This window comes from Saccopteryx leptura, chromosome 2, assembly GCF_036850995.1.
Source record: "Saccopteryx leptura isolate mSacLep1 chromosome 2, mSacLep1_pri_phased_curated, whole genome shotgun sequence".
NCBI classification, from domain to species: Eukaryota; Metazoa; Chordata; class Mammalia; order Chiroptera; family Emballonuridae; genus Saccopteryx; species Saccopteryx leptura.
The window spans coordinates 133891750-133918783 of record NC_089504.1 but is presented as its reverse complement, the minus strand read 5'-3'; the positions used below and the strand labels follow the sequence as shown (position 1 = coordinate 133918783).

Here is a 27034-nt window from a genome sequence, read left to right as displayed (position 1 = left end):
GGGGCTGGCTCCCAGGCAGAGGAGCACCCCAGGGAGGGCCGGGAGAGAGCAGGAGAGTGGGGGGCTGGCTCCCAGGCAGAGGAGCGCCCCAGGGAGGGCCGGGAGAGAGCAGGAGAGTGGGGGGCTGGCTCCCAGGCAGAGGAGCCCCCAGGGAGGGCCGGGAGAGAGCAGGAGAGTGGGGGGCTGGCTCCCAGGCAGAGGAGCGCCCCAGGGAGGGCCGGGAGAGAGCAGGAGAGTGGGGGGCTGGCTCCCAGACAGAGGAGCCCCCAGGGAGGGCCGGGAGAGAGCAGGAGAGTGGGGGGCTGGCTCCCAGGCAGAGGAGCGCCCCAGGCTGCCCTGCTCCTTCCACGATCCTGCTCAGCCTGCTGCAGGTGTGCCCCTCCCTGGTGTGCACCCCACAATTAGAGTCCTGGCCTGGCCCCCAGCCTGCCTCGGGCCTGCTCAGGGAAGCTCAGAACAGGGGTAAGGGAGGGGAGGGTGTGAGTGTACTTGAGAGAAGCAGTCACCCCTCTTGGTTCTGTTTTCCCCCATGGGAGACACACACATTCCCCCTCTGCTTTACCTCCTTTCAGTTCTGTTTTCCCCCATGGGAGACACACACATTCCCCCTCTGCTTTACCTCCTTTCAAGTACAAAAAATTTTAAAGGCTTGATCTTGCACTTTCTTCTCCCAGCCATCCCATGAATCCCTGCTCCATCCCGGCTCTCCTGAAGCTGGGACACACACGGGGAGCCCCCTACAGGCAGCCCAGGCTGCCAGGACAGCCGCCCTCACACACACCTGGGCAGGTGGGGAGACAGAAGACAACACCCGAGAGCCAAGGTCATTGTGACCTGGAGCCTTCCCCGTCTCTGTGGTGACGCAGCCCAGTCACCTGGGCCTCTGGCTCCAAGTCTGTGTCCTCCTGACACCCTGGCAAGGCCTCTCCCAACAGGCTCCAAAGGTGTCCCGCCCACGAGACGGAAGCAGCTGGGAAGTTGCAGGGCGATCCAAGGCTGAAGGGAGATTCCAAAGTTGCCAAAGTTCCATAGGGATGTAGGTGTGACCGCAGAGAAGAAAAGGAGAGACGCTGGTGGGGACACCAGCACCCACCACTCCGGCTTCCGTGGCTGAGGGTGGTCTTACCCTTGAGTCTGAAAGGACGGTGCAGGCCGCGGCAGGTCTGCCGGCTTGCCGAAACACCAGCAGACAGTGGATTTAGAAGAGAGGAGACTCCCCTGGGAGTCCTGACTCGCCAAGGCTGAGGCTCAGCCTTGTCATGATTGCTCAGCTCCGGAAGCTTCTATGCCCAGTGGTCCTCCATCTCCGCCCCAGAGCAAGGGGACTATTTTGGTTCCCCTGCCACCTGCTTGCCTCCAGTTCCTCCCTGGGGCAGGGGCTCCACCTGACTTCACCCAAGGCGATGCTGTCCCCCAGTCAGGCTGAGGGCACAGGACTGCCCACCAACGTCATGCCGGCTGTGGAGGCAGAGCTGCAGTTTGACTGGCTTGTCACTAAGTACTGGACTAAGATCATTGAACCCATGTTACAGCTGGAGAAATGGAGCCAGAGAACTGTTCATTGACGCGTTCAGATTCACTTAGAAAGCTGTTGTTTAATCCCAGTGCGCTGCCTCCTGCTAAGGGTTCTGACATGTTCCCAAAGCAGGTTGCCTGTGTCCAACCCAAGGGGCTGAGAAGTCTGGCCGTGTAGGGGTGAGGGGGCTTGGGGGCCTGTCCAGCCTGAGCCCTGGCACTTCCTCCACATGCCCTGGAGCCCGCTGCTCAGTACCTACTCCGGGGTCATCCCCAAGGCCGAGAGGACCCTCTTGGGGCCAAACAGTGCACCTCCCCCAGCCAGGCCCAGAGCCACGGGGAGCAGACAGGAGGGAGGCCCCCCCTGGAGCTCCCTCAGGTGAGCTCCCGGGTGGGCGGGGCCCTCCTGCTAACTGGTTCCCAGAGGACTTCCTGGAAGCCTGTTGGGCCTCCGCGTCCTCTCTAATGCTGGCCGCCTCCCAGAGGCCTCAGCTCAGCAGGAGCACCTCTGGACAGGACAAGATGTGCTCCAGGCTGCAGGACAGGAAGTGGAGTGGGGCTAGCTGGGCTGTAACAGTCCTCTCAGGCCGCACGAAGAGCCGAGGGCTGCCCGGGCCAGCCAGTGACAGGCTCCAGGCTCCAGGCTCCAGCAGGTGCAGTGGCCAGGGTGTTAGATCTGGACAGCAGTCAGCCATCTGGGAGCCCTGCCTGGGGCCCCGAGACTACACATGGGTGGTAGAGCTGCTCCGTCAGCCTCTCTGGGTCCACTCCAGGGATGGCACCTTCTCTTCAGCGCCTGGCCTTCTCTGCCACGCCCCCACGGGGCTGGGCTCAGAACACAGGCATCTCTGTTAATTTACAGTAACAATAAGGCTCCTTAGGGACCACCACTCCGGCACAAACAGCTCGGACCACACCCAACTGTTTACCTCCTATGCTATGGAAGGAAAAGCAGGGCGGCCCCTCCTCTCCGCAGTTCTCCCCACAGCCAGCCCTACCCCAGCCACACACATGCCACACATATGCAGACACTCCCTCAGTCCACTGTGAAAACAAACCACGGGGGCTGGGAGATGGCTGGACAACAAAGCCAAAGGCACAGAATCTGGAAAGAGCCTGGTGTGGAGAGCTCTCTATTGAACACAGAGTCCCAGCGCCTGCTCTACGCTCCCACCATTCCAGGGCTCTGCTGGGCCCCGTTCCTTGGCTTGCGCCCCTGCTCATGCCGCTCTGAGGTCCTCCTTGGCCAACAGTCATCACAGGGACAGCTGCGTCCATGGCCTTGAGTCCGCTCCTCGGAGAACTCTGCCCAACTGTGGCCAGCCTGTGGGCCCCTCTGCCCCGGCGTGCCCTGGCTTTCCAGGTGGGAAGTGCCTGCTGCTCCAGCCCCAGCCCCTCCTCACGGCTCCAGCTCCCGGGAGAGGCGGGACAGTTCCCGCTGGTTGTCGATGACCTTCAGCTGCTGGACATAAGCCCAGGTGCTGGCTGGACTCCGGGTGCTCAGGGACTGCTCCGAGCCTGGAAAGACGGGGGTGGGGGGGGGTCAGGGAGGGCACAGACACCATTTAGGAGAGCCCATCACTGCCCCATCCCGGAGCCAATGGGCCTTCTTGCCCTCCACTACCCACCCTGCCACTTCCCACCACCAGCCCTAAGGACTGCTGCCCCTGCCCCCCACTGATCTGGGGCAGAATAGCACTTGGTTAAAATGAGAAAAGCAGGTTCCCAAGATTACATACAGTATAATAGCCCTTTTACTAGGTTCAAAAACAACTAAAACTAAAGAATATTTTGTTCTTATTATATCAACATTATATGAGGCATTTAAAAGATGTGTGTGTGTGTGTGTGTGTGTGGGTGGGTGGGTGGGTGTGTGTGATAAAGCTATTTTTAAAAAACCCAGAACATGAATAACTCAAAATTCAGGATATAGTAGTTACCACGGGTGGGGAGGCGAAGGGACAGGGGAAGGGAACACCACATGGAGAGGTGTTACTGTCAATATGCTCAGCTTGAACTGGGTCCAGAAATGTTCATTATATTATCAGAATAAACATACACACAAAAAAATGAAAGGCCAATGATAACAGTGTGGTACGAACTGTGGGTCATGATTAATCCCACTTCATGCAATTGAAGACAAGTTTTTAAAATGCAGGTCCGAGTAAGACTGCCTGGGTCACGGCTCTCCCACCAGCTAGTGGGGCCTTCTGCAAGTTACTTCAGGCTTGCGCCTCTTTAAGCCGGGATAACATTCCACCTACTTCATAGGGGTTGTGAAGTTATCAGCACGCATTGTGCATGTGTCACGTGTGCGAGTGCCCACCCAGGCCAGCCGTGGCCAACTCCTCCCCCACTTACACGTGGAAGCCCGTGCCGCCTGGCTGTCCTCGTGGAGGTGGGAGACCCGGCTTCTGCGTGGTGAGAGAGGCACTGGGAGGGGGGGAAAGGGGGGAGTCAGGGAGACAGAGCTAAGCCTCCAGAGAGAGGCGGGGTCCTCCCCAGGCCCAGCCTCACCGCTGCTGTGGCTGCGGCAGTGGCGCAGCATCCGCACGGCTCTGGCCAGCATTCTCTGTGGACCAAGCAGGACATGAGGCCGCGCCTGAGGGCAGGACCCTGGGCTGGCCTGTGGGGCTGCTGGGAGCCCCAGCTCCCTTTGAGCTGGGGCCCCTAGAGACTAAGAGGCTGGAGGAGGAGCCAGGAGGTGGGAAGAATGGAGGTCGGGAAGGGTTCAGAGAGGAAAAGGCCTGGAAGGGGCTCTCGTTGAAGGGAGAGATAGCTGAGGCTGCCATCCCAGCGCCCCCAAAAGAGCAGACCCTTCAGTATACAATGGAGTTAGGTCAGGGCTATTTTTAAATAAGTATTCACATTTGTATTATTAATAAGTTTAGACCATCTCTCACCCCCGCCCCTTCCAAGGTCATAGTCACAGCCCCAAACCCACTCCAGTAGTAGACGACTCTTCTCCTTCAACTCACCATCTTCTCAAAGTTGATGAGATTCTCCACTAGGGTGTGGTTTCCCTCATGGATAAAGGTCATGTCTGCAAAGACATAGGTTTTGTTCAAAGGTCCCCAAATGCCTTTTTCTTTCTCCAGCAGGAAAGGTAAAGGGCCAATAACTAGGAGCCTCGGGCCTGGGCACCCCCCACCCCCACCCACTGCCCTCTTCCTCGGGCTCCCCTCTGACTTCCTGGAGTAATTTCCTTGTATCTCTTCAGCCTGATATCATAGGTCATCTAACATCACCAGTGTCTGTCTGCATGTCCTGACTCTGCTTCGAGCCTGTGGGCTCCTGATCCATCTTCCCCCCCCCCGCCCCCCGCTGCGGCCTCAGCACCAACACGGAGGGCTGGGTGGACGTGCAGGCAGGCGCAGGGGTGAATACAGGGTGGGGCTGGAAGCAGAGCTCTGGTCCCGGTACCTTTGAGGAGAAGGGGCATGAAGGGGATGATGGGGGGGGAGAGCTTGGTGAGGGCCAGCCGGTACACTCGGTGGTTCCATGATGGGTCCTGGGAGGGGAGGAGCTCAGTGAGAGAGCGTCCTGGCTCCACAGCTCACCACAGACCACAGCACAACCAAATGCTGCACCCCAGCACCCCACAGCAGGGCCATCCGCCCAACCTTCGGAGCTCAGCTCTACTCAGCAAGGCAGGCTCTGACGGGCGGAAAGGCCATGTGTATGTGTGGCTTCCTGGCTTCCAATCAGCCCCAAAGGAAATTGCATGGTCATTAGTCACCAGGGCCCTGAGGTTTCATGGATGCCTCTCCTTCTCTCCTCCCTTCCCCCTTGCCCACCTCTCTCTGGCAGGTAAGTTCCTTTGAACCTCTTGGGCCCCACAAGGTGATTTTTTTTCTCAAGAGCTCTCAAAGCCATCCTCATAAGAACACCTCTGGGCCAGTTCTCCTCTGAACATTGTCAAAACCTTTCTGGGAAGTGAGCTTTAGCTCTGCAGCTCTTTCCTCATCTTTTGGCTTAGTCTGGCCCACGGGCTCCTGGAGTCCCCCGAGGGCCCACTGACAGGCCCCATCACACTGCGGTGCTGGTGCCGGACCTGCTTCCTGGGTCCTGACAAGGCCAGCTGGAGGCCAGCCGGTGCTCCCCGGGGTCTCAGACCCAGGCCCAGGCCCTGCATGTGCCTGTCCTCGTCTCCACATAGGACCTCAGAGCCACAGCGAATGCACCCCTCACTACCTATACATATGGAGGGATATAATTCTCTATGCGCCACCACCATAATGCTAAACATCCATTCTTCAGCCAGCGCCCCAAACTCACAGGTCAGAGAGAACCAGGCCCTGGCTCACGGCTGGAAACCTTGGCAGTGACCAAGGACAAGGAGAGGGGCTGCTGCGCAGTCAAGAGTTGGGGTTTCAGAGGGACGAGCGGAGGCCCAGCACTCACCAGCAGCCTCTCCAGGGCCGAGTACAGCTTCCGGACCTTGTGGGGCAGCCGCTGTGCAGGGGAGGTAGATGGAGATGTCGCTACTTTGGGGTAGGAGTCCTGTCCCCACCAGGACTCCCAAGATGGGCTTGGGGCCGACCTCGGGACGAGGGTGGGGACTGGCCTCCCCCTCCAGGTCATACCTACCTCCCAGGTATGGGCCAGGCGGCTGATGGCCGAGTTGCTGAGGCCAAACATGACAGCAAAGAAGGAATTGAGGTTCTTCTGTTCCTTGAGGCTGTTAGCAGAACCAGAGACCCTCAGGGGAAGCACCACACCCGCGGAGCCCCACGTCAAGACACCGCCCAGGGTCCTGGGACCCAGAACCAGGGAGGCCAAGCCGGTGCTGCCTCTGTGGGAACTGGGGCTCTATGGGGTGGGGAGGCAGAGGCTACAGGGACCCAGGGGATGGCAGATTTGGCAACATGCTGACCAGGGACAGGGGGAGGAAAGAAGCCTAAAATGAATTGGCCTAAGGACTCTGCCACACATCCCAGAGGCCCCCACAGACACTCACTGGGCGGCCAGCTTAATGAACTTCCTGAGCAGCTGGGCCCGCAGGCCGGGCACAGGGCAGAGACACAGCTCGGTGGCCACCCAGTACTGCAGCTCATTGAAGCGGCGCATGAAGCGCTCCAGGTTGGCTGTGGTGACGTCCCGCAGGTGCTGGGGGCCCAGCACATAGTGAATCAGCTCCACCTGGGCGGGAGCAGCACAGGCGGTCAGCACATGCCAGGCGGGGCACCCCGCCACCTGCTGCCCGCCCTCAGCTCTGCTCCCTGCACCTGGTGTATACTGTTGAAGAGGTTCCAGTCATGGTCCGTCAGCTGGCCTGCCAGGTCCTTGGCGCTCACCAGGTCCAGCCCCTCAGCTGAGCCCACCGTGGGCCCCAGCTGCTCAGGGTGTGGGGTCTGCAGGTGGGACAGTACTCAGGGGGGTGCCCGAGGAGTCCAGAGGAGAGGAATCAGGTGGGAGGAGAGAGTGCGGGGTAGACTCTGTGCCGGTGATCGGAAGAGTGTTGGGGAGAGCAGGGGTGCTGCGGGGAGTGAAGGGGCCTCTAAAGGATAGGGCTTTCCAAGGCAGCATCTTCCTGACAGCTACCTGATTCCGAGGCCCCTCCTGGCAGGGTTCCTACCCCTGGTGAACCCTCGTGGGGGCAGATCTTCCTCCTTCTCCCTGAGAGCTCTCAGCCAGCTCCCCCTGCCCCCAGCCTTTGGAATACCCCATCAGGTGAGGCCCACTCCTTCTTCACTCCCCTTACGGCCCAGCAGCCAGATAAGCCCCCTCTCTCTTCTCTGTGACCCCCCTCTGCACCCATTCCTATCACCCCTAAAACATAAATCCTCCCTGGGTCCTGGCACCCTGCCTGTCCCTACCAGCTCGTGTACTTCCTGTGGGTTGACAACAAAGAGCCGCTCGTTGAGTCCCAGGGATGTGGCTACGCCACGGGCATCTGGCTGCAGGCCAATGGCATCTGGAACGAGAGCAGAGGCTCACTGGGTGGGGGCAGGGAGCAGCTGGAGCAGGGGGAAGGCCCTGTGGGAGGCTCACTGGGTGGGGGCAGGGAGGGAGACCAGGGAGCAGCTGGAGCAGGGGGAAGGCCCTGTGTGGGAGGGTCGAAGGTCCTTGTCCCAGGGTTAGAGTCCTAGGCAAGTGCTCTACATGCACAGGTGCATGTGCTCGGGGCAGCACACCCAAGGAGGAGAAAGGGGATGCCCGGTGAGACCAGAAGACCTGGGGCAAAGGAATCCCCTTGAGCCTCCATTAGCCTTGGTCTAATGGAGACAAATAGACAAGACTTGCCTTGACTATTCTCAGTCAAATAAAATAATTTATATAAATAGTGGCTATTAAGTATATGATATATGTAAAAGCCCTCTGAAAATTGGGAGAGGACTTAGGGTTGATTTTCATCAGCTTGTGTGGACTGGGACAGTGTTTATAGTCATAGTTGAGTGCTCTCAGTCCCTAGTCCAGTAGCCTCCAAAGTAAGGCACGCAAGGCCATCCATGTGTCCAGGTAAAAATATCAGTTCTTCTGCTTAAATATATTTTTTCTCATCCGTTTTTGCACCTCTATTTTGCGTACAGCTTAATAATTCCATAACATTAGTATAGAAATTCATGTATCTAACTTATAAGCAAACATACACATAGCAGGAGGGTTTAATAAAATATTGGTTACTGAAAAGGTTGCTGATCAAAACATTCTAGAGATCTGTTTTCTAAACAGCACCTAGCACATAGTAGGGTGTCAATAAATGATAGCTTTGGGCAAACGCAAGTCTCCAGGTGACCACCAGATGGCAGTGTTTCTGAAGCACTTACTGGCACAGATGACTTAATCCTCTTTCCCCACCCATGAAGGGAAAAAAAGGTCTTGTTTTTCTGCCTCCACTCCTTGCCATTATTACATGTATGCCCCTAATTCCAGTCTACCGTGGGCTGCAAGTGTCAGACCTGGGTAGCATCCTTCACAGACAAGAGTGGTTTTTAATGTCCCAAGTTCTCCAAAGCAAGTCTTAAAGATCCACGCTACCATGTTCTAAGCACTTTGTGCCAGGCGCCATGGTAAGTGCCTTACACACTCTGTCTCATTTAATAGTCACAGCAGATCTGTGTGGTAGGTCCAGTTATAATGCACATTTTACAGACAAGGAAATGGAGGCTCAGAGAGGTTAAACAACTTGCCTAGATTACACAGCTAGTAAATAGTGGGTCTTGGACTCCAACACAGGTCTGGGAGTCCAGTCTATGCTCTTAACCATCAAGCTGCTCTATTTTACCTGCCGTGGCAACTCTAGCTCTTAACACATTTGCTGGCCCACAGCTGATCCTCAACTATGTTTGCTGACTGGCTAAATGAATGAAGACTACCCAAATTAAAAGGCTTGCTACACTCCTTTGTGAGCTTGGGAAAATCACTTAATCCCTTTCAGTTTCAGTTTTTTGTCTGAGTGCCCAGGGCCATGCATGAACCAATTGTCTGAAAACAGGATAAAAGTACCTCACTCATAATACTGTTACTGGATTAAGTGAATAGGTAAGCATAATGATAATACTAGTATCAGCTAATACCTAAGGAAGGAGTGCTATGTGCCAGACATCATTCTAAACATCTCCATAGATGAGCTCATTTAGTTCTCACAACTCTCTGTGAAGCATGTGCTCTTATCACCCTCACTTCACAGATGATGAAACAGCATGGGGAGATGAAGTACCCTGCCCGAGGACATACAGACAGGGAGCTGAAGGGCTGGGATCAAGTGCGGGCAGCAGGCTCCAGAGTTCATGCTGTTGAGCGCCACATTTAAAGCACTTTGAAGAGACATCATTAACCTCCCCTAAATGCTAGGCATCATTAACATTGATGAAGACGATAACGGTGATAATGATTTTAACTGGAGGATTTGGGCATGACTCCGAGGGGCCCCTTCCCATGGGGCCACCCTACTCAGACACACAACTCACCGCCTGCAGAGTTGACCTTCACCAGCACCTGCCCCTTGGTCCAGCCGTCCTCCTGAGCCAACGCTGCCATCACCTCTCTCACGGAAGCCATCACAGGGAGATTCAGGGTCAGCACGGAGTGGTCTGGCCGGCAGATGTCGTAGGGGACTGGAGAGGGAGAGTGGGCTGAGCTGTGGAAGGGGGCTGCTTGGTCTCCCCACCCTAGGAGAGAGGGCGGCACTCGGCAGGAGGGGCCCCACGGAGGCAGGCAAGGGCGCGAAGGAGAAGCCCAGGCGGGCACACTGCAGAGCAGGTGGGAGGCCCCGAGCCAAGGAGGGAGGCTGGAACTGAGGCCTCGAGGAGGACAGGGGGCCATGCCGGCCAGGCAATGTGGTCAAGGGCGACCACAGAGGGTGTGGGCTACATCCTGGCTGGCTCAGACCACCAACCTTTGTCTCCAGCTCGGATGGCACAGTTGCTGCTGGGGAAGGGCTCGTCCTGGCTGGGGAGCCAGACAGGCATGTTCCGGGCCTGAGAGGGAGAGAAAGTAAGGCTGGGAGGACACGGGGGAGCATGCAGGGCCGGGGAGGGGCCCCTGTCACTGGGAACCTGGGACTGCACAGCATGCACACCAACGGGCTCTGCGTGCTGAGTGAGCCTGAATCAGGGAAGACCCTGGGAGCAGGGCCCCCGAGAGGAGACGGAGCAGGACTGAGAACGAGGGTGCGCCCCCTCGGCATGTGTCCCCCCTCTGCCACGCAGGCCCAGGGCTGTTCCCGTAGGAACACACCTCGCCGGGCTTCCCCTCCCTTTCTTCCTTCTGCTACCATTTCCTAATCTGCTAGTTGCTACCTGCCGAGCTAAGGACATGCTTATTCTAAGTATCTAAATGATGAGATAAACTAGGCTCAGAGAGGTTAAGTAACATGCCCAAGGGAACACAGCAGCCAAGTGGCCCCCTGGGATCCTAACTGGCTCCTCCCTCTCTGGGTTCTTATCTACCAACACTCGACTGTGTCCATTGTTCTGTCAAATGGCACAACCCCTCCTCTGTGGGCTATAAACACAGTGGGCTGATGGGGCTACCCCTACTGGGCAACGGCCTCCCTAACACAGTCCTGTATTCTCTCCCCCTCCCAGCTCTGAATGTGGCAGATCAGGTTCAGACCTCGGGCCACGGTTCTTTTCTGAACCGCAAATCTCTGAGCTCTATTTGGGCTCCTCACAGCCTCACCCGCCAGCTGCATGTGTGGAAGACTCTCAAAACCAGGCCACCAGCACTGAACTCCCTCCCGAGACCTGTTCCCAGATGCCGCCCAGATCCTTCCGCATCTGTGCTCCATCAGGTCCGCTCATCATGCCTTCCAGACCTCTTCCTGGCCATCCTCCTGGGCTCAGGGCTCTTGCTTCCCCCACATCCACACAAGCTTATCACCATGGCCTGGGACTCTCCTTTGAAATGGGTCTCCCTGTATGCTCCTCCCAAGCCCAGGCTAACGCTCCAGTTCCACTGCCTATGACTCCTCGCACCTTATCTACTCCAATGGCCCGACCACTCTCCTGCACCTCATTCCTCAGGGCCTCCCTGCCTCCTCCTCCAGTCTGCCTGGCCAGGGCCAGTTGAAGCTGTTAGGATGCTTCAAGGCCACCACTGTCTACCAGATAAATACAGGCTCCTTAGCTGACCTATTCAAGACACAAATCCAATTTTGTCGACCCCTGGCTCAAACACTCCCAATGCTAACACTGCTCTGAGGATGAGGACCAGACCCCTCACCATGAGCACAGAGCCCTGCCTACTCTGGCCCCTGCCTGCCTCCCAGCCTTCTCTGCTGCCCCTTCTGGGACTCCCTCCTCCAGAGCTCCAGATGTGTGGGCTCCCCCCCTCACACCCTGTATCTCTTAGCTCCAGCAGAGACCCCTGTCTTGGCCCTTAGACAGCACCAGGTTGTTTAGCAGCTCTGTCCCTCGCTTGACCATAAGCCCCTAAAGGCCAGGGCCAGCTCTCCTAGCCCACCACTGCACTGTGGGCTCCTAGCACAGCGCCTGGCCCATGAGGACCATTCCACGCCGGAGCGCCAGCCACAGGCTGGGCAGTGCTGTGAGCCCCGGGGAAACAGCGGGCAGGGGGCCCCTCGTGCGTGAAGCCAGCAGTCTAGGGGATGTGACAGACACCAACAGCCAATGAGCAGCTAGATAAATAAAACAACTCCACATGGTGATAGTGTTTTGAAGAAAATCACAGTAGACACCTTGGAGGACAGTGGCCAGTGGAGGGGTGCTCTGGATAGAGAGATGGGGAGGGGCTTCTCTGGGAACCCAACACTTTGGTTAAGATCAGAACGATAAGAAGGATCCAGGTAGGCAAGGAGCCAGAAGAAAAAAGTTGCAGGCCCTGAGGTGGGAACAAGCTTCACCTATAGAAGAGAAGGAGCCGTGAGTGTCTTCAGCAGGGAGGAGGGGCGGGGAGAAGTGGGAGAGGCAGCTGGACATGGGGAGACCGGGAAGTCCAGGTGAGGCCTCTGGATTCTATTCCCAATGCAGCACGCCCCGCCGTCAGTCCCAACCTACCTCTCCAGTCCCTTTTCCCACCATTCCTCAACCAAGCCTCAGCGCCAGTCAGCTTTTCCCACCCCCTTCTGCTCCCCCTGGGGCCCGGAATGGTGCTGCCACCTCTGACTCCCGGGAGGGCAGCTTCCTCTGGGCTCCAGGAGCTGCTGGACCTCAGAGGCTGCCTTCAGGCATCGTGTCTCGCCCCCAGGGGGGGACTGCTAACTGGCTCTCAGGGTGGGGGCGTGGTGAAGGGGTGACCTGAGGCTTCTGTGTCCCCATGAGACCTAGCCCCTGCACCACGTGAACACCCATGCGAGACCCACGTGGGGAACCTTCCACAGGGAGCCCCTCTGCCAGGGGCTCTGTGCAGTCCCCAGGGAGCAGAGGGAAGCAGCTGGGGCGGGCAGAGATGAGTTGCCGATTCAGAGCAGACACCTTTATCTGAGGAGAGGCACTCCCACAGCCGTTTTCCAACCTGTGGAGCAAGGGAGACAGGAGGTGAGCCTGCGGCCGGTGACCCCGCAGACAGCACGTCCCAGGCTCCGGAGCAGGGCAGTGCTCCGGGCTCTGGATCCCCCGCCCTCACCCGAGGCTCAGAGTTCTCAGACCTGGGCGAGGGCAAAGCTGGGCTGGAACTGGGCCCTGGGTCCTGTGGCGTTCCCAGGCCAGCAAGGGAGGGGACAAGAGTACACAGGGAAATGGGCCGGGGAGCCGGTGGAGCAGGCACTGGTTCAGGTGAGCTGTCTCCATGGGAATGTCTGGGAAGGGGAAGCTAAACCCAAGGAAATTTACCGGGAGTGGCCAGCAGGAACTGGCGCGGATGGTGCTCGGTAATAAATACATACGGAATGGAGGAAGTGAGAACGGCAGGTGCACTCCGGATAGGACAGTGACACCCAAGTGACTGTGTGGTGCAAGAGAATGGTTGAGCGTGTGACGTGAGGGCGAACAGCAAGGGGACTGGCGGGAACCACCAATCGAAGCAGGCAGGACTAGACAAATGAGCAGCCACAGGCAGCACCAGCCAGGCACGCGTCGTGCACAAAGCACTGCCCTGCGCACCAGAGGCACAGCCACTCATTCCATCCGGCAGTGAGGCAGCTGCCGTCCCAGATTACAGGCAAGAGCCCGAAGCCCTGAGCGGGGTGCAGGCTATGTGCTCTGGACAGCGCCACTAGAAGTGGTGCCGCCTGGATTTAAAGCCGCCACGTGTTTGCGTCCAGAGTTGGTGCTCTTAGTGCCCAAGGCACCGCCTGTCATCCATAGGACAAGTTCATGTGGAGCCTGGGCATCACCTGTGTTGCCGCCGCCGCTCTGGCCCCTGCTCCCGCAGCAGGTTGCTAAGCCGGGTGTCCTCGCTCACCAGGTCCGAGAGTTTCTGGAAGGGGCCCAGATTCACTGAGACACTGTAGCTGCATCCACCCGGGCAGCCCTGTCCAGCCTGGCCTCGCTCCCAGGTACCTGAAGGAAGCTGCTGGCCACGGGGTCAGTGTGGAGCATGGGGCCATACAGGGCCACCCACCGGCTGACCAGCCGCAGGATCTGCTGTCTCTTGTTGCAGATGTAGGTGTTGCGCTCCTGCTCACTGCCTCCCGCGGGCTCCGCATGGAAGGTGGGCACCGGTCAAGGAAACCACAACATCCAGCTGAGCCACCCGTCACACCACAGGCAAAGGAGCGGCAGGATGGCCGGGTCCCACTGACAAGCTGGGCCTGGCACAAGGCTGGTACTTTGGAGGGTTCTGCCCAGGAGTGCTATGAGCAGCTCCTTCTCCCCACTCAGCACACCATCCTAGTCACCCTGGGGCTGGAAGGATATTGGTGCAGGAGGGCAGCGCAGAGCTGGGCGCTGGGCATGAAGACTCTGTGGGTCAGGAGGAAGTCGCTGAGGAATGTCTCTGCAGGGCAGGTGGGGATGGGGAAACAGGTGGGAGGTGGGGCTTCAGAGGTCAAGCCCACGGAACACAGGTACATGCACAACTGGAGTGTCCATCCCCTAATCCCACCGTGGGCAGGGGGCCATGTGGCTGCACTCCCTACCCAAGCAAAGAACACAGGGATGAGGCCTTTCTACTGACTGGCCCCACAAACCAATCTAGCACCCAATAAGGTCAGATGCAGGTGCTTGGCCCTCTCCCGGGCTGAGTTGACCACCGGATGAGTCAGAGAGCTGGCAGGTGTCTCCTGCCCCTACCTGTTGGGTCATGAGCACTGGAATCAGGCCTCATGGCCTCCAACAGCAGTTCTAAGATCTTCTCCGGGGTGCCGGACATCACTGTGTACCTAGCAGAAATGGCCAATCCGTGTCCTTGTGCCGCCACCCCCTCCCACAGCCAGGCAGACGTCAGCAAGGAGCCATATCACTCCTTTCTGTTTGCCTGCCTGGCCCCACCTTGGGGTGGGGGGTGGCTGGCTCAGGGAGTGCATCTCAGTCTCTGGATGTCTCTCCACCCCCAGGCGGCCAGCGGGCAGGGGTGTGACGTGGAGGAAGGGAATAAACCCTGGGAAAAGGAAGGAGAAAAGGCACAGAGGGAGCTTGGTGCATGTGTTACCGGTTCCTGCCTGGGGTTGGGGGGCAAGTCGAGCCAGCGCCCTGAGAGGTTCTTTCCAGCACCAGCACCACTTTGCCATGTTCTTCCAGCCTCATGGTCTTTGCTTCCACATCCTGGAGAACAAGCCACACGCAGTGCTCAGCACCCACCACGACCACTCCTCCCATTTCTAGGGCCTCTTCCTCCGTCTCCCCCATCCTGGACCCTGAGCCCCAGAGGACCCTCAGCCACTCTCCCACCCTGTTCAATACCCACAGCCTGAAGCTGCCCCTCACTCTCGCCCCTGCTGATCACACAGCCCAGCCCTCCTCTGCTCCATCCCTCCGGGCCTCCCTCCAGGGATCCCAGTGCCGGCCACACCCTAGTGCCCCACCCTCGGTGACGCCCCTCCCCCATGGCCTCCCACACAGCGCGGAGTGCACGGGACTCACTGGAACCCGCCAGCACGCTGTGCGCTGCCTCACACGCGCAGGGCTGTGCTCCCACCTCCAGCCACCATCCCCGAGCTGCTCCGTGCATGTCCTCTCCCTCCCTGCTCTTCACAAGCTCGCTCCGGCCCCTCCTCTCGCCCCACACCTCCTCTCTCCAGGAACGGCCCTTGCCATGGCCCCTGCCTCCCCGCCCCGCGGAGCAGTACCTTGATGATCCGGTTGAAGTCCTGCTTGTCCACTCGGAGAAAATGACAGTTGTCTTCTCGCAGGATGATGGTGGCTGCCCGGGGTGCATCATTCACCAGAGCCAGCTGTCCGAAGTCATCTCCCTCGTGCAGCGTGGTCACCAGCCCCTGCAGCCAGGCCTTAGTCACACAGCCCAACCGCCGACCCCCAGCCCTCATGCAACAGACCGTGGCGGGGGAGAAGCCCCGAGGCAGGAGACCTGGGAGGTCAGCAGCCTTGGGGCCACCAAAGGGCTAAGAGGGCAGGGAACAGGGAGCTGGGAAACGGGGAGGACTCACCTTGCCAAAGGTCACCACATTGACAGAGCCCTTCCAGATGATATACCACGAGGTGCCCTTGTCCCCCTGGCTGAACACTGAGAGGAGCACAGGTCAGCACGCCCCCAGCACCCACCACTTCTCTGTGCCCTGCGTGCATGCCCCGGTCCTCGGTGCCCAGCTTCCCGTCGCTGTCTGACTTACACACAGTCCCGGCCTTGCTGTGCGGCTCAAACAGCAGAACTGCCGCTAACTCCCGTTTCACCTGCGGGGCAGGGAGACGGGGCTCAGTGGGCAAGCCCCGCGGCAGAGGGCCAGGTTAGGAGTGAGGAGGTAAGGTTCAAAGACATGAGTGCTCCAGGGGCCAAGATGTGGCCGTCTCAGGGGGCCTGGCCTTTGGCAGGAGACAAAGCAAGGGGAGGCAATGGGCTAAAAGAGCAGGAGGATTTTCAGACAAGGATGCTGGGAGCAGGAAATTAGATGGAAATTTCCAAGCCATAAGGAGAAAGGGAGGGAGGTGTCTTCTAGCCCAGCAGCTGGTGCCCCTTGGGGTATACGCGGAGACGGGCTCCCAGGAAGAGAGGGGGCCCTGCGGACTGACCGAGTTGGAGAGGTGGGCCACGGCCTTGATGTGCAGCAGCTCCTCAAAAATGAGCTCCAGCTCCTCGTCTGTGCGCTGCCCCGGGCTGCAGGCAAGGGGTGCCAGGAAGCAAGGGGGAAATTCTGGGCCTGAGGCCGGGGGGCCCACCTACCCACCAAGCACAGGCCTGGGCCAACCGGTGCCTTGGGAAGGGTTGTTATCACTGACAGACCAGCCATTCCCATGTGCACACTATGTGCTAGGCACCAGACCTAGCACTTCACACGCATCATTTCTGTCCATCCTCACGACAACCACATGACAGAGGTATTCTTATTCTCCTTTGACAGAAGAGAAAGCTGGTACAAAAGGCCCACAGCTACCCAGCTAGTAGCCAGCAAAACTGGAATTTGAACCCAGATCTGCCTGAGGACTCCAAAGGCCACGTTCTCTTAGCCACTGCTGCCCCTCAGAGTGGGCGGGGTCTTCAGAGGCCAGGTGGCCACACCCTCGGTTATAGAGGAAGAAACAGGGTCAGTGGGGAAAGGAGCCATACAGCGAGTCTGAGGCAGAGCGCAGACCAGAGCCCAGGCCTCTGATCCAGCCAGGGCCCTTTCCCTCAGCGAGAACGGATCCCCTGGGAGACAGAGCTATGGAGTCTGGGAGCCGGGTGAGACCTAGAGTTGTAGGGTGTAGGGTGCCAAGTGCCGACTCACGGCTTTCGAAGTGCCACAGTGAGCAGGGCATCGGGCCCCCTCTGGGAGAGCAGGGCCATGGCCTCAACCAATTCCTCCTCCAGCTCATGGACTCCTGCAGGTTCCGGCTCTGGCCCCAGGAAACGGTAGAATTGGGTATCTCGGTCCTGGAAGGTCCAGTCGTGTTTCACTGGGTGGGGGGTAGGGGGAAGAGGCCCAGGCATGTGGGAGGAGAGGAAATTGAGGCCATGTGGGTATGAGGCCCCACTGCAACATCCACCCCTCCTTACCCCCTGACACCTGCTCCCCAGGACTGCCCAGCCCCAGGTGCCCTGCCCTGGGCCCAGGCTCACCATGGCAGAGGGCACCTTCATCTAGCAGGACCTGGCATATCCCCACAGCTTGGTTTCTTGAATGGACCCCAAGCCCCAGGGCCAAGATCCCATCCACCAGCTCCCGGCCTGAGCAGCATTGCCTACAATAGTTGAAGGGAAAAGGAAGAAGAGCCAAGTGGCAGGACGTTAGAGGGGGGAGAAGAAAAAGAGGGGAGAGGGGAAAGGGGAGGGGAGAGAGGGGAGAGGGGAGAGGGGAGAGGGGAGAGGGGAAAGGGGAAAGGGGAGGGGAGAGAGGGGAGAGGGGAGAGGGGAGAGAGGGGAGAGGGGAGAGGGGAGAGAGGGGAGAGGGAAGAAGGGAGGGGAGAGAGGGGAGAGGGGAGAGAGGGGAGAGGGGAGTGGGGAGAGGGGAGAGGGGAGAGAGGGGAGAGGGGAGAAGGGAGAGGGGAGAGAGGGGAGAGGGGAGAGACGGGAGAGGGGAGAGGGGAGAGAAGGGAGAGGGGAGTGGAGAGGGGAGAAGGGAGAGGGGAAAGGGGAGAGAGGGGAGAGGGGAGATGGGAGAGGGGAGAGGGGAGAGAAGAGAGGGGAGAGGGGAAAGGGGAAGGGAGAGAGGGGAGAGGGGAGAGGGGAGAGGGGAGAGGGAAGAGGGGGGAGAGGGGAGAGATGGGAGAGGGGAGAGGGGAGAGAGGGGAGAGGGGAGTGAAGAGGGGAGAAGGGAGGGGGAGAGGGGAGAGGAGGGAGAGGGGAGAGACGGGAGAGGGGAGAGGGGAGAGAGGGGAGAGGGGAGGGGAGAGAGGGGAGAGGGGAGGGGAGAGAGGGGAGAAGGGAAAGGGGAGGGGAGAGAGGGGAGAGGAGGGAGAGGGGAAAGGGGAGAGGGGAGAGAGGGAAGAGAGGAGAGGGGAGAGAGGGGAGAGGGGAGAGGGGAGAAGGAAAAGAGGGGAGGGGAGAGGGGAGAGAGGGAAGAGAGGAGAGGGGAGAGAGGGGAGAGGGGAGAGGGGAGAAGGAAAAGAGGGGAGGGGAGAGGGGAGAAGGGAGAGGGGAGAGAGGAGAGGGGAAGGGAGAGAGGGGAGAGGGGAGAAGGGAGAGGGGAGAGGGGAGAGAGGGGAGAGGGGAGAGGGGAGAGAGGGAAGAGAGGAGAGGGGAGAGAGGGGAGAGGGGAGAGGGGAGAAGGAAAAGAGGGGAGGGGAGAGGGGAGAAGGGAGAGGGGAGAGAGGAGAGGGGAAGGGAGAGAGGGGAGAGGGGAGAGAGGGGAGAGGGGAGAAGGGAGAGGGGAGAGGGGAGAGAGGGGAGAGGGGAGAGGGGAGAGAGGGGAGAGGGGAGAGAGGGGAGAGGGGAGAAGGGAGAGGGGAGAGGGGAGAGAGGGGAGAGGGGAGAGAGGGGAGAGGGGAGAGGGGAGAGAGGGGAGAAGGGAGAGGAGAGGGGAGAGGGGGGAGAAGGGAGAGGAGAGGGGAGAGGGGAGAGGAGGGAGAGGGGAGAGGGGAGGGGGGAGGGGAGAGGGGAGAGGGGAGAGAGGGGAGTGGAGAGAGGGGAGTGGAGAGAGGGGAGTGGAGAGAGGGGAGTGGAGAGGGGAGAAGGGAGAGGGGAGAGGGGAGATAGGGGAGAGGGGAGAGGAGGGAGAGGGGAGAGGGGAGAGAGGGAAGAGAGGAGAGGGGAGAGAGGGGAGAGGGGAGAGGGGAGAAGGAAAAGAGGGGAGGGGAGAGGGGAGAGAGGAGAGAGGAGAGAGGGGAGAGGAGGGAGAAGGGAAAGGGGAGAGGGGAGAGGGGAGAGGGGAGAGAGGGAAGAGAGGAGAGGGGAGAGCGGAGAGAGGTGAGAGGGAGGAACTCTCCATCCAAAGGGCACCTACCCAGGCCTAGATGCCTGGAATAGAATGACAGGAAGAGAAAACAGAGGAGACAGGCAAGACTCCACTCACCGATAGAGCCTTAGGTGGTACTTTCGGTCTCGGATGAGGTTCGGGCAGGTGGCCAGGAGATGTCGATGCAGCTGCTTCCCAGCTCTGAGCACTCGTTCTGTGGACGCCTAGGAGGGGGTCGACCAGCTGGCTCAGACCAAAGGCCCCAGTCCCGCTGCCCCTCCCAGCTCCACCCTCGGATTTGTACCTGCTCCAGGCTCACACTGAAATCCAGGGACTCCTCGCTGCTGGTGAGAGGCGTCTGAGAGCAATGGGAAGAGTGCACATTGGCGCCAGGCCTCCAGGCCCAGCTCCTGGACCCACCCTTCCCCCACTCCCCTACTCCTCACCCAGCACCCGACTCCAAACGCATCCATCTAGCTATTCATTCAACAGATACAGTAGTCTCGATATTTTGCTTTCTGGGGTTTCACTCACACTCAGCTGCGGTCCAAATGGAAAATTCCAGAAATAAGTAATTCGCACATTTTAAATTTGCCCCATTCTAAGTAAATCTTATTGCTGTCCCCCTGAGATGTGAATCATCCTTTTGTCCAGCGTATCCACACTGAATAAACTACCCACCATTAGTCACTTAGTAGCCATTTGGGTCAGCAGACCACTGTTGTGGTGTCCCAGAGCTTGTGTTCAAGTGACCCTTATTTTAATGAATGAGGCCGCAGCGCACACCAATGGTAGTAATGCTAGAGTTTCGGGTCTGCCAAAGACAAGCAGTAAAGTGCTTCCTTTAAGTGAAAAGGTAGGGATGTATAGGGAAAAAATAGTATACATAGGGTTCAGGACTACCCTGTTTTCAGGGACGACAACTGTAAACAAACACAGAGCACCCGATATGCCTGGCATCCCCTTTTCCCCACCAGCTACCCTGTCCCCAGGCACCAAAGTACATCATTCCCACAGCTGAGCACCCCACAACGCCGGCTGCTTGTTCAGGGCCCAGGTGTGCCCCCGCTTCAGGTACACCGCGCCCGGAAGGGCGTGAGGACATGAGATCAGAAGACCCAAGCAGGGCCAGGAAGAAAGTGGCTTGGGAGGCCTGGAACACTTGCTCTTGGGCTAGAGTCACCAGGCCTGACCCCAGAGCCAGGGTCTGTCCCCAACCACAGGACAGTGGGTAAACCTCCTGTCCTGTGGGGCCTCGGTGCAGCTTGGTGGTTCACACAAACCTTGGAGCCGGATTCCTGGATTCAAATCCCTGCTCCTCTATCTACCAGCAGAGTGACTCTGAATACGAATTAACCCGTCCCTGCTTCAATGTCTGGGTCTGTAACATCTATAAAATACTCATAATACCAGGGCGGGCTTTTGGAAGGATTACGTGAGTTAATATATAGAGAATGTTCAAAGCACTGCCTGCATGTAACTGTATGTACGCGTTGGCTATTACTACTTGCCCATGACACAGAGGGAGGCTGCTTGCTCGGAAGCCCTCTGCTCCCTGAGATGCCGCTGCCGCCCACCCCCCTGTGTGAGTGAGGGGGGCTTGGCAGCACATGGGACTGGCTCCAGCCCTGGCACCGGAATTGGGCTTTATGTAGAAACACTGGCTAACAAGGTCTCCTACCTTTTGTAGCAGTCAAGCCACCCAGCCTACATGCCCCTGGGATGTTGACCACGAAAACCTCTCCCAACCCTTTTCTCCTACCACCTGAGAACTGGAATCTGTGGACATCTCGGGACAGGATGCCCTACCCTGTAAGAGCCCTCCCACAGGCAGAGTTCTTTACAAACCACGATCACCTCTGCGATTCCCTCTGATCTTATATTAAACAGGATCAGATGTGAGCTAGGCAGGGCAGGTATTATCTGTCCTCTTTGATTTATGAAGAAACAAAACTCTTGAGGTGAAGTGCTCGGGTAATTCAGTCATACATACTTCAAATAGCGGACAAACATGGATAAACTCAAGTTCTTACCAGAAGTGCTCACATTCTTGGTGTCATTCCACCCACCACACCTGCCCCTCCCCCCCGCCCCTTCTTCTCACCAGCACTCTCTCCTGCTTTCCCACATGCACTCTGGCCCCTGAAAATGGCCTGGCTAAGGACCTAGTACAAGCAGGCTGGGCAAGAGCCCCTCCCCTGGTTCTCGTCCTGCATCTTCCGCCATGTGCCAGGCAGAGGCCTGAGGTCTGTCCTGTGTAGGCGCTTGGCTCAGCACTGGACGGAAGTCACTAGGTGTCCCAAGGGTATCCCTGCCCAGGTCACAGGGCCCAGACTGGTGCCAGACACAGAGCCCTGGAGACTTGGCAACAGGAAATAAGGAGGAGGAGGAGGATAAGGAGGAGGAGGAGGGGCCGGGGGAGGAGGAAGGGCAGGAATGCTACCCAGCCAGCCCCCGGTGTTGGAACAAACAGTGCCCAGTGCTAATGACTTGTTGTTGTTCATGTCAAATGCCCAGGTGGCCTTAGTCCCTGCCCCAACTCCCTTTGGTGCCCATGACCCAGGCTCCAGCACACGCTCTCTTCCTGGTATTATTCTGACCCCGGAGGACACATCAGGAGGGGAGGTGCCAAGTCATGTGGCCAGTCTGGTCACCACCCAGGTCCCAGATCCAGGGGCATTGCTTAAGCCATTTCCTGTCTTGCCCCAGGGGATGAGCACAGGGGTCAGGGGCTTGGGGATCTGGCCCAGCAGAGCTAAGGAGGGGATCTAAAGGCCCCCCTCTCATTTTGCCAAGGAAAGCAGGTGCCCAGAGAGATGAAGTCATTTACCCAGAGTCACACACTGCTTAGAGATGGAAGATCCTACTGAGTAACTGCTACCAAGGCCGGCCCTGAAAGCAGGTGCTTGTCTCCCATTTCACAGGAGAGAGAAGGAGGCTCAGAGATTATGTAACCTGCCCTGAGAGGAGGTAAACACGAGCACCAGGATTCACACTGAGCCCGTCTGATTCCAAAGCCCGTGTTCTTAGCCACGGTGCCCTACCTCCATGGCACCTACCCCGTGCTACCCCCACTGTGCCATGGAAGCTGAGATAGTAAAGGTGTTCTGCCTGACCAGGCGGTGGCACAGTGGATAGAGCATCGGACTGGGAGCGGAAGACCCAGGTTCGAGACTCCGAGGTCACCAGCTTGAGTACGAGCTCATCTGGCTTGAGCAAAAAAAAAAGCTCACCAGCTTGGACCCAAGGTCGCTGGCTCGAGCAAGGGGTTACTCGGTCTGCTGAGGGCCCGCGGTCAAGGCACATATGAGAAAGCAATCAATGAACAACTAAGGTGTTGCAACGAGAAACTGATGACTAATGCTTCGCATCTCTCTCCGTTCCTGTCTGTCTGTCCCTATTTATCCCTCTCTCTGACTCTCTCTCTGTTCCTGTAAAAAATAAAAAAAATAAAAAAAATAAAAAAAATAAAGGTGTTCTGCCCTTAGGAATGAATGTTCCATGGGCAAGTAAGCTCGGAGAACACTGGATAAAACACAGTTCAATAGGTTTGTTATCATAGTCCCTCTGGGCACTAACATGTTGGGGTGGGGGACTATTTGAGGGCAGTGGTCAGTGTGTGAGCTCTGGAGCTGGATGCCTGGGTTCACATCCAGGTTCTCCCACCACCAGCTGGTTGTGTGACCTTGGACTGCTTATTAACCTCTCTGTGCTTCAGTTTCTCACCTGCACAAAAGTCCCCATCCCATAGAGCTATTGTGAGGATCAAATGAGTCAATAATAGAAAGCACTTGGCAGTGACTGGCTTGTAGTAACTGCTTAGTAAATGTTAAGTAACTTGATTAATTTTTACTTCCTGATGGTCACCTCTTATCTGGATACTGCAAGAAATGTAGCTCGGCTGTCCCTGTCCCTGATCTGATGCCCCTGAGTGACAGCTCAGGAGCTCTCAGTGGGAAAGAAGTAGCTGGTATGGGTCAAGGTGAAGGTCCTCACTCACTGCCTCCTTTCGCGTCTTCACGGGAAGGACTCAGGTAGAAGAGGAGTTGCTAGCTAGCTCCCGAGAAACCACCTCCTTGGCCTGCCCCGCCCTGCCTCCCTGTGGCTGAGTGTCAGAGACCCAATGGCAGGACAGACACAGAGCCAGACAGCTGCATGGGGACCTGTCAGACCAGTTCCATCCACGGCTAAGGTCTCAGGCCGAGGCTGTGTGTGGTGGGATGGGGAAAGGATACATAAGGTGGGGTGATATTTTGGGATGTTAATGTTATCATTTGCAGCAAGAGAAAGTATGACATGAACTTGGACTCTGCAGCCAGATTACCCAGGACCAAAATCCAGCTTTAACCCTTAGCAGCTGTCACTTAGCTTATCTGTGCCTCTGTTCTCTCATCTCTAAAATGAGATGATGACATCAGCAGCTCTCTCACAGGGTTGTTATGAGAGTGTTTGAGATGATCAATCAATGTCTTATGTAGAAAACTGTCAGCTACTAGCATTATTTGGACAGGTTGGATGAAAGAATGTTTTCTGAGTTAGAGCATAGAGACACCACCCCCAAAGCAACCACTCAGAGAGAAGCAGCCCAAGCTTGTCTGAGTTCACGGGACCCAGCAGAGATCATCCAGATCTTGCCCCTGCCTCTAGACAGATGGATCCCTCTGCCAGTTCCCAGAACACAATCTCCTCTTCCCTTCATGGTTTCCAAAGGAGACGTTATTCCATTCCATTCCACTGTCACCTTTGTTAGAGTTGGTAAGTCTTTCCTGTGTCTAACCTCAGGCCCTCCTGCTATAACCTGCTTTAATTCTCTCTTATTCTGATCTAGTAGGAACAGAAAGTACTATCTTTAGGCCTCAGGAAACTGATAAGTTCCCCCCTTGGTTTTCTAAGAGGTAGGCATGGGCAGTGTAAGCCCCAGCGCTGTCCTCCTGGGACTCTGGGCCCCACCCTTTCACCATGCCCATCCTTCACTCTATGTGTGCATACTCCCTGCCTGGCGCTTGGCCCTCATGTGAGCTCTTCATGGGCCGAAGGCATCACTCAGAGATGAGAGGTGCAGCTTGGCAGGCACCCAGAGCCTCAACATAGACACAATGGGCTGGAACCATCCCACCCCCATTCCCCAGAGTTGGTCATCAGGAGAGGATGTGGCTTCTGTCCCATCTCTAAAAATCTAAGTTCCCTTAACCATGAATCCTCACTTGCCCCCCCTACCTGGCACGGGAGGGGCCTTGTTTCTGTGCCTTTGACCCCATTTACACTCCAGCAACCCTCCCCCCCCACCCTTCCGGCCTCCCCAAGCATACCAGGGGTTGGAGAAGTCAGGAGACAGCCTGGCGGCCTCCTCTACCCTCTCCCAGACTTTGGGTCCCAGGGGATCCTCCAGTGACCTCATTGTCCTAGTACCTGACCTTTCCCCCACTCCCTACCTTGCCTCTACAAGCTGGGAAGGGGACAGGAAATGCACAAGTAATTATAGCCTGAAAGGGAAGGAGGGAGGGAGTGTTCTAGCCCACTGGCTCCAAGCACTACCTACTACCAGTGACCCGAAAGTGGGTGGAGGTGACAGCTAAGCCCAGAAGTTGAGGTGCTCCAGCTCCCTTGCCACCTCCAGAGCCCCATCTCAAGCAGGACCCAGACCCAAGAAGCCCCTTATCAGGAAGACCCCAGGAGGAAGGGATTAAGGGACTGCCACCTAGACTCTCCTCTCAATTCTGATTGTGAAGATGACACTGCCATGTTGGTGGGCCTCAGTTCTCTTAACTCAGCCTCATGCTTTAGTAAATATAAATGACAGTTAAGAGAGGTAGCAGGAAGGAAGCAGAAGGTGGTGGTCATTCTACTTAGTGGGACTTGCCTGTATGAGATGAGCTCTCCCAAGTCTGTCACCTGCTCCTGCTTCCCCCACTCCTTTTCCCGAGTGCCCTCACAGCACCCACACGCACAGGTGGACACACAAGGCACAGAGTCTCAGGCGAGTCACTCTGTTAAGTCTGGGTGGTTGGGGAGAGCTTCTCTGCTGGTTTGGATACTGCCACCATCATCCTTCCCCTCACTCCACCATTCACCCTGCTGCTGCCCCCTTCACCTTGGCGGCTCCAGGGGTGTTCTTCCCTGGCAAGGGAAGCCCCTGTCATCTCAGGCTCTCTAAACTTCTCAGAATCTTTCCCTGAGCCCCGCAAAGCCAGATGCCAAGCAGTGTTCACACGGCCACCTCACCCCCAAATCAAAAAGCAGCATTGGTGCAGCCCAGTCGCTGACTAGAGGAGAATGTTGCCACGGTGATATATGGAGAACAGTAACCAAGCTTACCTCATCCCTGACTTCACCTGGCCCCCAGTATTTCACACATGCCTCCCACCCCCACCTGGAGGACAAGCAAGCAACCTAACCCAAGGCACATAGAGGTGATGGATAAATGACAAATCCTTCCGTGTGTGAATGAGGGCACTTGGGCCCCACATGCACGCAGACTTGACACAGCTGTGTGGGCCACCACACACTGCAGCTAAGCTGCCTGGCCCACCGTCCATCCGGCAGTGCCTTCTACACCCCCAGAGCAGGCTGGGCTACCACCAGCATGCCAGACCTCCCTCCAGCCCCGGTCCCTGGCCCGGGCAGGCGACGGGCACTCACCCAGCGAAGCCCCTGGATGCGGCCGGGGCGCTGGTGGTGCTCAAGAAGCAGCTGGTAGGAACAACTTCGGGGCAGGTGCATCCTCCTCAGCACCATGTTGAGCAGCGTCCCCTCGGGCACCACGTCCGGAAGGCCTCCCACCTGTGGTGCTCCCAGAGCTGGGCTGTCCTCCACCGTCAGGCCCACCTGCCAGCGGCTCTCACCTGGCCAGCCCACCTGTGATGAAGGGAGGGAGGTGGACAGCCATGGGACTGGGGCAGCTGGACCAGGGCACAGCTCCCCCAGGCAGCACCACTTCCTTCGACTCCTCTGGACTGGTCAGGCGGAGGTGCTGCAAGCCTGCCAGGAGCTGGGGGAGGGACAGGAAGACCTTCACTGGGGCCTGCCGGTCTGGCGCACTCAGGGGTCCCCAGCTGGGGGGAGATCGGCCCTCCTTCCCAGTCTGCTCTGGACTTCTGCCCCACCCCACTGCCCAAGTCCCTGCAGGGATCTCCACCACCTCCCAGTCCGAGGCTATGGATTCACTGGATGCCCAGAAATGCAGCTTCAGCTCAAACCCTTCTTTCCCCTCCTCCCTCACCATTGACCAACCCCGCTCGCCCACCCAAACCCCCCCAGCCAGCTTCCTCTCCTGCTCCTCCTCACCCCGGCCCCACCTCACCCACCTTCATGTTCCTTTTCAAGCTCGCCCAGCCTTGCAGGCTCTAGCAAAATGCTGGGGGGACGGCCAGCGAGCCCTGGTCAGCTCCGATAGAGGGATCCTGGAGGGTGCGGGCTCTAAGTCCCGGCGCAGCGACCAGAGCCAATTTCTAGCTGGACCCGCTGCCAGAGCAGCCAGAGGCAGGGCTGGGAGGAGAGGCTCCCGTCGGGTGAGTAGAGGGCTGGGGGTGGGGGGAGGCTTCCCCCTCAGCGACAAGAAGCCCCGAGCCTCCGCCTCCGTCCCAGACGAAAGAGCCAGCTGGCACGGGGCACTGAAGCGAGGCTGCAGCTGGCACTGGTCCGGACGGGAGCTGTCACACCCCCTGCACTGCCCGCCCCCTTCCCCTCCCGGACCGGACCGGCTGAAGGAAGGGGCGGGGAGGAGCCCCCCCCCCACACACACACAGCGGAGGGCGGAGGGCATGGGGTGGGCAAGGACAGGGTGGAGACTAGACTCCGGGGTATGCAGAGCGGGCAAGAACCTGAGCCCCGAGAGACCCCGGGGGGGGGGGCAGGTGCAGCCCCAGGGTATGTGCCAGGGCCGCTAGCCCAGGTGACGGGGTAGGGTCCGTGAGTGGCTGCACCGTCCGCCACGTGGCCGGGAGGCGAAATGCAAACAAGGAAACTGGGGGAAGGGGGAGGGGTGAGTCATTGCGGCCCCACCCGGGAGGGAAATCCGGGCTGGGGCCGCTTCCCGGCTGAGCGTCCTGCCTCCTATTTCATTTCAGGGACTCAACAGCCCCGGGGAGGGAATTGGGCTGCTTTCCGGTGGGGAATCCCGCTGCCCAGCCTCCCACTGCTGCGCTCCCATACACACACCCCACGCCCCCCACTCCCTGCCCATGCACA

General features: G+C 58.2%; 1 protein-coding gene across 3 annotated transcripts; it reads right to left on the bottom strand.

The window, feature by feature from the left end:
* Positions 1–1575: 1575 nt before the first annotated feature.
* Positions 1576–26497, bottom strand: RAPGEF3 (Rap guanine nucleotide exchange factor 3). 3 transcript variants are annotated; one of them, XM_066368856.1, is made up of 29 exons: positions 26152–26497; positions 25487–25702; positions 19152–19205; positions 18965–19071; positions 17074–17195; positions 16742–16910; positions 16047–16131; positions 15650–15710; positions 15467–15543; positions 15149–15295; positions 14512–14624; positions 14154–14242; positions 13779–13857; positions 13422–13572; positions 13256–13338; positions 12396–12435; positions 11660–11824; positions 9857–9938; positions 9429–9575; positions 7335–7432; positions 6744–6869; positions 6476–6657; positions 6106–6196; positions 5920–5970; positions 4939–5026; positions 4494–4558; positions 4033–4087; positions 3877–3948; positions 1576–3033 (listed from the first exon to the last, which is right to left on the bottom strand). In XM_066368856.1, the coding sequence occupies exons 1-29, from the start codon at positions 26155–26157 to the stop codon at positions 2915–2917; spliced, it is 2940 nt and encodes a 979-aa protein (XP_066224953.1). In that variant the 5' UTR covers positions 26158–26497; the 3' UTR covers positions 1576–2914. The 3 variants fall into 3 exon arrangements, with proteins under 3 accessions (XP_066224953.1, XP_066224954.1, XP_066224955.1); XM_066368857.1 differs by lacking the exon at positions 11660–11824; XM_066368858.1 differs by lacking the exons at positions 19152–19205; positions 25487–25702; positions 26152–26497 and having other exon boundaries at positions 16742–16887.
* Positions 26498–27034: the final 537 nt, after the last annotated feature.

Bases quoted from the DNA above. Each gene is read 5' to 3' on its own strand.
- RAPGEF3 (XM_066368856.1), bottom strand. The intron at 14,625-15,148 runs GTACTGCTCCGC...CTTGTTCTCCAG, and splicing joins ACTTCAACCGGATCATCAAG to GATGTGGAAGCAAAGACCAT. The intron at 13,339-13,421 runs GTACCTGGGAGC...GGCCCCTTCCAG, and splicing joins TGGCCAGCAGCTTCCTTCAG to AAACTCTCGGACCTGGTGAG.